Consider the following 9,894-nt stretch of genomic DNA (forward strand, 5'->3'; position numbering starts at 1 on the left):
AAATTCTCAACTTCTCAAAATATCGGTATATAGATGTAACGATCGTGCTCGCCACAAACTGGTACCGGACCGCGGTAGGGAGTCCGCGGCTGAGGTGGGGAGTCACGACCTTAAGCCATGGAGTCAGGTCCGGAGTGCGGATTCCATGGTCAGGCATAGCCAGGTCAGGATTGGAGAAAGCAGGGTTAACGTTATCCAGGCAGGGGTCAAGGCAGGCGGCACAGGAGCGGTGGTCGAGGAAACAAGCCGAGGTCATCAACAGGCAATCTTGGGTGAAGCACTTCAGTGAAGACGCTTCAGCGCGTCAGGGTAAAGGCCAGGATTCACAGGAACAAGAAGCTTTGGCGTGGCAGGGTTTCTGGAAGGAGGGAACAGTAACAGAACAGGAAGGAGGCCACAGGAACCAGGGGTGCAGACACGCCACAGGAAACACTGGGGAAACCAGCGTAGCCGCTTCAGCACGGCGAAGGCGAAGTCTGCCAGGAACAAGGAAAGCAGCGCCGGGGCTGCTTTGCGATAAGGCGTTGGGATGCAGGGTCTAGGAGCAGGAGACAAGGCACAAGGAGGCCAAACAGAGTCCGTGACAAGCACAGTTACTTGCAACATGGATTGCAAAGTCTATGTCCAGCAACTTCCTGAGGGCGGGGCAGGAACTAAATAGCACAGGAGGCCAATCAGGCCAGAGCTGCACAGGAGGCAGCAAGAGGCAGGTGATTTGCAAAAGCAGGCAATAGTTTGTCTGGAACCTGCAAAGCTCTGGATGGATGGGCACCAGCCAAACCCAGGAGCGGATTCCTGACAATAGAAGAGCCAGAGCCAAATCAGGATCAATTCCCAGTTTGAAGAGCTGACTTAGAAATCAGATGGCTCGCTGACAGGCACTGTGATGGCTGGGGGTGCCTTGCCATCAGTGGATAATTGCTTGAGATAAAAAGGTGGATGGAGGAGCTCGAGAAGAGATGGCATCAGTTTGAGTTGCCTTTAGGAAAGGCGGCCCCTCACTGGTCCTGGGAAACTCCTCTTTCGGCCTAGTTTTTTTTTCAGCCCTGTCAATGAACTTGGGCACATCTTCCCACCTTCCTACACACTGGACAAGTGAAGGTTGCTCTGACAGCAGTAGCACATGTCCACAGCGTCTTCCAGTCTTGCCGAATCGCAGTTGTTACCTGTGCTGAGTGATATTGCGTAGATTGTCCAGCAAGATTATTCTATTTCGCAGGCTATCGGGCCCATTGGGTTTTTCATGGTTGGATAAGGTATCTCGTACAGTGGTATTCTGTACTACATTGCTGTCTGTTTATTTTTAGTGCAGTTGCTGAAGCAAGATAGGCCATGAATACAAGGAAATGTGTTATAGAGCACATACAAGGAAATGCATTATAGAGCAGAAAATTGTTTTATATTTGCTCATATCCATTTTTTTTTCTCCCTCTCTAGTTGCAAAGTCATTGGTGGAGCTCCACTTGAAACTTATGCGGAAAATTGGGAAGTCGGTCACAATTGACAGATGGGAAAAATACTTAGTCAGGGTAAAGTACTTATGTTATGTTTTTTGTATGCAAATATGATGTATGGTACAATACATATTGCTTCTATTTTTATAAACTTGTTCTTTTTGGTCCACACACTTTCTTCCTCCCAAATAATTCTAAAAGGGTTGACTGTGGGGTTGCCACCACTCTAGGTTAGACCCAGAGACTACGGGTTTCGGCCACGTATCTCCGGTCTACGGGTTTACCTGTGAAATCTCCGAGTATCGGCATCTCCCCCTGCAGGGTGCCATCAACATGGTTCCGCGACGTCAAATGGTGTCGTGTTGCCATGACAATGGGACGTCACGTGGCGCCATAAGACGTCACGTCCTGGCAAGACAGCGCCATGTTGGCTGGACTTTGCAGGAGGAGGTGCTGCTGCCAGAGAAGATAAGATAAATAAATATATAAATATAATTTAAAAAAATTAAATTTAATTGCAAAAAGTGTACGGGTTAGCCTTTAATAGAAGGTGAAAACCCGAATTGATGGTAACACTTGGTGCTAGGTCTCAGAGGTTTACTACATACGGGAAATTGGGAGTGACTTGTGGAGTGAAATGACCGCAGCTGCTGCAGAACCTCTCTGCGGAGCTGTCAATCAGCGCTTTGCTTCGAGAAGCCATGTCCCGTATGGTATTGTACAGAACTAATAACGGCATTGTGGTGCTCCACTTCGGGAAGCAAACAATCTCCTTGGCTTTCACATTCATTTTTAAAGCTGCAGTTCAAGCTCCCGTGGTTTTTTTTTTTTTTACTTCAATAGTTTCATGTGGGCAATCTCTACTTACCTAAAGAACTGCATAGCTGCCGGTCAATTCGTTTTTCGTCTATTATTCGGCAAAGTTTGGCGACATCTTTAAATATGGGGAATGTAAATGGTTGCTATAGGAACAAGCATGCTTGTTAAAATAGAATACAAGAAAATTGGTCTTTCAAAGATTTTTTTTTAATTTTTTTAACAGAAAATTCTAAAAGTATTTTTTCTTACTACAGAACTGATTTATTTAGAAAAAACACATGCAGGATATTGCTTGAACTGCAGCTTTAGTGTCCACACGTGCACAATATATAAAGATGGATATGTTGTTTTTTTAAAGAACGGTTTTATGTAGTATGCAGCAAATAATTAATCTTTATTATAGTTTTCTTCTGATCCAGTAACATTTTTGTTCAACAGATTTGTCAAGATTTCAACAGCACATGGGCCTGGGAGATGGAGAAGAAGGGATACCTTGAGATGAGTGTGGAGTGCAAAGTGGGATTGCTGAAGGTAATGTATGTACTATACATTTCTTTTACTGACTTTTGGGTATATACAATTTAAGACTTCAACATCATTTGTAAAAAAACAGTTCTAATCCTTTTGGCTGTTGCAATGTTTTGGTGCAGTGAGGGACTCATAAACCTTTTTGTTGTCCATTGGGCCAGCAGTAGATGTTTGTTGAAGCCCTACTTATTCCTAATAACCGAGTTGACTTTAAGGAATTCTGAGGTTGTCTCACTGTGTCAGTTCTATAATTATGCCGGATTGTGGTGGTGAAATCCCAATAGTGCTCTTTCTTCTTCAGATTTTTAGTTGGCCATATACAACGAATCAATCCTTTTGAATGAATAAACAGAAACTGGGATTCTAGTAAACCAAAGTATTTTTGGAGAATGTATCAATTAGAAGGGTTACTCAATGTTTTACAGGCTTTGGGAATGTAGTATTGAAGGTTTCCACCTAGGACAAGTGAATCTAGGCACAGTGCCATGTTTTATAGGTTAAATGGTTTGGAGAGCTTACACTATCTTTTGATGAGAAAACAGTTTGCCAGTCCTGAAAAGCCACATTTATTTATTTTTCTCTGGTCTTTTGTTAGCAAAGCAGTTATGAAGCCAGCGCAAGTTAAACAGATAAACACAAGTAGCTGATCTGCTTGAATCCATTTATTTTTGACAAGATACAAATAAGTAAAACCCATAAGTGATTGAATTTTTCATAAGAAAGCTAGTTGCACTGATAAGGTTTTTCTTTTTTTCAAACAAATGTTTGACGCTTAGTTGGACTGTCCCGTTAAAATGATGCATGTTGGCGCTTGTTTTTGAGGACATACACTAAAAGTTCCTGTAAATACTTTGATGCTTAAAAATGGCTGTTTATTGGCTGAGCTTGCCTTATTTATTGACTAAAAATGAAAATATGTAATATTTCTTTGCCATGTAGCCTTTTGTGGTATGGTTCGGTCTTTAATTCTGAAATAAGCATTAGAAATGTCAGACGGCTCTGTGGATAACGAGCCTTGCTTAACCCTTTGGGTGCCCATATAACGTTTCTTTAGAGCATACAATTGTCCTTGTTTCTTTCCAATCATCCCAATACCATTTTTCTGCCTAATGTCCTACTCTGCTTGTCACTTTACTGGTTGGCTTTTCCTGTGATGACTGGCAGTTTTCCAGTGCCCTGAGAAAAAAACTGGTATCGCAACTCAATCCGACGCCTTAGTTATGTTGTATGGCTTGGTTTAGGGTTATGTAAGAGAATACTTGGAGCATAAATATTAAACCTATCCCTTGAAGAAACTCCACTGATTTTCCGGCAAGTTATAAACTTTCCTAAGATCACGCGTCACAAGTTAGAAATCCAACAACAAGAGACCGCCATCATTACGGACACGGCAAAAAAAAGTCTGATTCTTGTTCCTATCTTGTGGGTTTGTTTGCCTTTTTAGGGATTATATTACATGGAGACAATGTTTTGGACCTTTTGCTTCCTGTTATCAGGCTTTGTAGGTGTTTGATTGGATTGTAGGCTCAAGGTCTGCTTCTGAGAGTTCGAGGCGGAGCTATAGAAGATCAGCTTATTTACTCAAATTAAATGGTGTTGCTCTTATGGAAATAGCTTTGTTTTTCTTTAGTTTGTTGGTAGGATATATATTTGTTTTTATGCAATTATTTTATTTCTATGCTCTAGCGCAAACTTTTTCTTTGCTCCCCCCTCTTACCTTCTCTCCGGCATCAGCGGCATTATTTGCCGTTGCGTTGTCATGGCAACGTGTCGCCAGAAGCCGGCTGAGAGCAGGTAACCGGGAGTTTCAAATGCGCCAGCAATTTAATTTAAATGTTGAGGGGAAGAGCGCGGGGACTGTGTAAGCGCCACCCGACCCCCCACCCCCCTCTCCGCCAGAAAATATCGCACCACCCAGTTTGCACACCCCATCTCTCGCAATAACAAGACATGTTAGAAAATATGTGGTCTTAACTACTTTTTAAAATTCCTGCCATTTCCTGTTCTGGAAATGAGAAATGTCTTGATAATTAAATACTTGTTTGATTTATTTATTTATTTTTATGGAAATTGGAAAGGCAGAACCCTAAAAATTTTGAAGAACGATTAAATTTCTTTTGAGAGGGGGAAGCACTGCACATTTAACCATATTTTCGTGTTTGTAGCACCTGTGTGAGTGCCAGTTTGATGACAATCTGAAGTTTAAGAACGCCATTAATGAGGAGGATGGTGATGACATGCGCCTCCAACCCATCGGGCGGGATAAGGATGGCTTGATGTACTGGTTTCAGCTGGATCAAGATCACAACATCCGCGTATACCTGGAAGAACAGGATGACCAAGATGGGTCCACGTGGAAGTGCATTGTCAGGTAGGCTTGGCACAGGTCCTCATCTACCCAACTAATTGGTGGTATACTGCATTCCTTCAAAGGGTCATGTCCTGCTGTAGGAGGTATGGAATCATGTGTAAAATGAAGAGTTCAGGCGAGGTTGTTCAAAAAAAATTTTTTTAAAAACACATTGGAGGGGGAAAAAACATGGAAATGAATCATATAAAAAAATAAAGAGGAATTAAACTATGTGAGACACAATGTCAAAGACAGAAACAGGAGACGAGAAAAAACAAAAGTAAGGCTGCGGTCCCAGTGTATTCTGCAGCGCACAAGCACCGCCCCCCAATCAGACCGGGCCCAGTACCTGCCTCGGCGAGCATTTGGCAGCCGCACTGTCCTGCAAGTTTTCACAAATACAAAAAAATTGTATTTGGAACTTGCGACGGAGGCATGGGCACGCCCCCGCCTCAGCCAATGAGGGTGAACCAGCCACGTGAGGTCATGCCCACACCCCTGCAAAAACCCCACCATGCCCCCTCCCGTCCCAATCTCTCCCAAGACCACAGATCGCGGTGAAGCGCCGGGCGCGCGTGCTACAGTGCACACTGGGACCGCAGCCTAAGAGCAGATGCAGTGGTATGTCTGCATAAACTGGGGATTAGAAATAATGACTGACCTCACTAATCTAAAAATGTATTATTTTAGGCCCGTGGTTAAAAACACAACAAAAATGTAAGCAATGCCAGGCTTAAATGAATGCCAACTAATTATTACAAAAACGAAACGATGGCTGCTTGCTCTCACCACATGCGTGGCATAATAAATACAATAATAATAGAAATAAATGGTGGTCTTTTTCCCTTGCTCGTGTGGAAGAAATTCAGTGTAAGTGACTGCCGTGAAGCCGACTCAGACATGTTCAATTTCCGTGTCGGGTCATTCTTGGCTCCACAGCTGCTGTCCCCCTTCAGTGGATACTTAGATTTACAAAAGGTTTCCTTTCTGTATAAACATATATTGACAGAATTGGATATTCGATATTTCATAGTCCAACATCAAAATTCCCGTATTTAGTATAATGCTTTCAAATGTAGTGTACATGTTTCCACTAGAGGCTGAAAAGTCTTATCTATTAAGTGTTTACATGGGTTTCTGTTTACTACTACACAATACAGCTGCGATGTACATAGCCAAAACAGACATTTTCCAGGTCGAACAAGAAATCTGATCTGTCGCTCCGCAGTTGACGTTTTTGCAACTTGAGTAAGAGTTCCTCTCCCCTTGTGATGTAGCTGCTGTGTTTATTCTCACTTCTCCGCTTTCTTGGGACTTGTGATAAGGAAATCTACCACAAAGCGAATGGCTGCATAGATCGTAGTTGGCATCTGTACTTTCAAAGCAAGATCAATCAGATCACCAGCTAACATCAGCCAATCATCGCAATGCAGAAAGTGCAGAACAAAAGCGGAGAGGGAAATATTTGCACATGTTTGCATGTTTATTTTTACCTATTGTGACATTAAATGCAAAGAATAGTGTATGTGTGAGATAAACCTGTCAACTCTTAAATAAATAGAAAATATTCTGGCGATGTCTGTGTTTGCAGCTCTCTACTTAGTCAATTTTTTTTTTCAGGCATAATTCAGTTTGTCAAAGTGCTCAAGGCCACAAGCAGCTGGCACTGAAATGATTCATACTGAACCTCACAATTATATCTACAACATTTTTTACTTTATACTGTACTTGGTCCATTACCAGTTAAACCTAACCTAGGAAAATATTTGAATTAACCTTTCTGAAATAGACTACACCTTGGAGAATTTCACTGTAAAATATGTAGTCGCGATGAAAAACAAGATATTAATGCAATAAATATTATTTTGCGTGTCTACAACTTTTTAAAAAGACCGTTTTTATCTTCTGCCGTGGTGTACATAACCAGGGCTTGACAAATGCACTCGCTCACTTGCCTGTGGCGAGTGCATTTGGGCCGCTGTCGAGTGCTTACTTACGGCGGCGTCTCCCAGCACTCTGTCTTCCCCTGCAAATTGTACGGTCTCCCCTTCAGGTCCTGTAAAAATGGCCGCGCGGCATCAAATGACACTGTGTTGCAACGGGACACGACCTGTCACCGCGTCCCGTTGTCATGCCAACGCGGCGTCATTTGACGATGCACGGCCATTTTTACAGGACCTGAAGGGGGGACAGTACAATTAGCAGGAGAGAAGGCCGCACCAAGCCGCCAGACCCCGCCGCAGGTAAGAGTCATGAGGGAGTTTTTTTGACGTCGCACGAAAACAAATGCATTGTCGCCACCGCATGCGCTTATAGTAAGCGCGACGTGACGCCTCCGCAAAGTGAAATACAACTTTTGCTAGGGGTGCCGTCGCGGGCAATATACACTCGGCCTAAGGCAGCCAATTTAGTGAATCCTGGGAAGCAATATATTTGCGTGTCGATCACAGGAGAATTAATCGATCGGCAGCTTCGATAATTATTTTTTTTTTTAAAGTAATCGGGATGCATAAATTAAAACTTTTTTTTTGTTTTATTTATATGCTGTCCCATGAAGTGCCTCTTTAAGCTAGTTTCTCACTGATTCATTATTTGCTTGTATCCAATTATTTTGGCTTTCATTTCTGCTAATTATTTTTTTCCTACTGGAACAAAGATCTGTTTTTTGGGGGAGATTTCACTTTCTTTTGTCCCAATGCAGGAGTAGGAATGAGTTTGCGGAGACTTTGGAGCTGCTGAAAGCACAAATAGACCCAGCGTTGCTGAAGAAATCTGAGCCGCAGGAAAGCTCTTCTCGCGAAAGTCCCAACCCAGAGGACGAAGAAATCAAAAAAGAAAGCGAGGGTATGGTTTTATTTATTTTTTAAACCGTTTTAATAGCTTTTATTCTGTGAAGTTTGTTTGCATATAAAGCAAGAATCGCATGGTGAAGTGGGATCATTTGGATTGAATCACAGGAGCAGCTCCTTGTGAATATAGGAAAGTTGCTTATCCTTCCTTGTGCTTCATGTATCAAGCTTTAGACTGTCCGCGGCTGGGGCTTATTATGACTACATATAATGTACCGCGCTGGAAGAGCAGGGCTCATCCATGAGAAGTAAAAAGTTAGGGGCGAGAAGCTCTGGAAACATCCTTGAGTGCGTTGGTGGCAGAGCTGTGAATCCCCGTTTTGCTTCCTGAAGTTGCATCCCAGAATCCTTTGCATAGTTCTGCAGAAGGCATTGTGGGGCTCAACTTGTGGAAGCAGAGCGTGATTAAAAGCATTGCCACCAAAGCTGTTCTGTTGAGGCTCTCCTAGTAGACAAGGTAATGAAATCCTATAAACTTAGATTATTACTTATTAGCAATATTAGGATTAATATTAACCTTTAAATATAAACTGTATTAAAAATAATTTTACAAGAAAATAAGTTAAACAGGAATAAAATAAATCGGAACATTGTCTAGTTGGAAAAAGTAACACTATTTTGCCATGATCAGTGACTGTCATCCTTAGTACAATTATATTTATGTGTGGGGTGTGTGTATGTCGCTTTAGGTCAAATTTAAAGTGTAATGTTTGTCAGGAGCAAAAAGCAAAAAATAATCCACTTGGCAATATTTGGTTATTTTCTTGTACATCGCTTTATTTTTTTCTTAGAGGGAGCCATAGCGGATGGTCACTTAAAGGAGGAGAAGGCAGGAGAACAGGCAGATGGGCTGAATAAGCCTACAAGCCCCTGCCCAGGGGAGGAGCAGAGCAACAGCCTGAAAATGGAAGAGGAGCCTGCACAGATTCCTCTTCAAATAAAGACCGAGCCTCCCTCGGACATGGAACAGCACACTGCCAAAGAAAGTGACTCTTTTAAGGAAAATGTGGAGCCTGTAAAAGTAGAGGTCAAAGAAGATAAAGCTGATGCACAAGAAGCAAAAGGCAGCTCTGATAAAATACAATCACATGAACCAGAAAGGACGGAGATTTCTGTTATTGTCAAACGTGCTGAAGATCACGTGGAAAAATCTGTGGGGGAAACTGAAAAAATGAAGAATGACCAGCAGGCTAAAATTCCCCTGAAAAAACGTGAACTTAAGCTAACGGATGATTTTGATAGTCCAGTTAAAGCATCGCTGTGCAAATCCGTTACCCCCACAAAAGAAGTGTTGCTAAAAGAAGAGGGGAAACCGGAAGATGACGGTGTGAAGATTGCTGTAGGTTTCATCACAGGTCCTGACGGGAAACAGCTAGTAAATGGCGAAGTTAACAACGGGAAAACGACCCACAAGGCAAAGTTTGATCAAGTGGAAAATAATACTAGCAAAATAAGGGAAGCCATTGTTGGCTCAGCCAAGGAGGAAAATGGCGTATTAGGTGAGAAGAGAAACTCTGGTGTCATTAAAAGCCTACATGTGGCGAAAGAGAACAGCAAAACTGTGAGCACTGACCATTTGGAGAAAAGTGTTACTAGTCTTGGAAATGATCGAGTTTCTCCATCTATTGAAAAATCTAACCAGAAAACACTATCAAAGGAAGAGCCAAGTGACGTTGCCTTGAAGAAAACGAGTGTGGATACGAAGGACGGAGAAGAGGTGAAAAAAAACAAGGCTTCTGACTCCAGCAAACAAAGGCAGACTCCAGTCCAGGAACCTTCACGTAAAGATGAAGGCAGCACAAAGTCATGTAAGGAGCCTACTGTGCTAGATAAACCAGGGAAATCATGTTTAGAAGAAAGCTGGGAAACGAAGGGAGAACCACAGACAGCAGCA

At 42.5% G+C, this 9,894-nt stretch overlaps 1 protein-coding gene across 3 annotated transcripts in view; it reads left to right on the top strand.

Annotated features, from left to right (window-relative positions):
• RSF1 (remodeling and spacing factor 1) overlaps nucleotides 1-9,894 on the top strand; it is a 51,340-nt gene that overhangs the window by 20,639 nt on the left and 20,807 nt on the right. For 2 of the 3 annotated variants that reach the window (XM_075592626.1, XM_075592627.1), the window contains exons 2-6: nucleotides 1,438-1,529; nucleotides 2,712-2,804; nucleotides 4,967-5,172; nucleotides 7,853-7,995; nucleotides 8,792-9,894. The exon at nucleotides 8,792-9,894 is cut by the window's right edge. In XM_075592626.1, the coding sequence (XP_075448741.1) occupies nucleotides 1,438-1,529; nucleotides 2,712-2,804; nucleotides 4,967-5,172; nucleotides 7,853-7,995; nucleotides 8,792-9,894 (1,637 nt within the window). Of the gene's footprint in view, nucleotides 1-1,437; nucleotides 1,530-2,711; nucleotides 2,810-4,966; nucleotides 5,173-7,852; nucleotides 7,996-8,791 lie in introns of those variants that run through there. The other variant, XM_075592629.1, reaches the window with a different exon arrangement.

Source organism: Ascaphus truei, chromosome 3, assembly GCF_040206685.1.
Source record: "Ascaphus truei isolate aAscTru1 chromosome 3, aAscTru1.hap1, whole genome shotgun sequence".
In the NCBI taxonomy this organism is placed as follows: domain Eukaryota; kingdom Metazoa; phylum Chordata; class Amphibia; order Anura; family Ascaphidae; genus Ascaphus; species Ascaphus truei.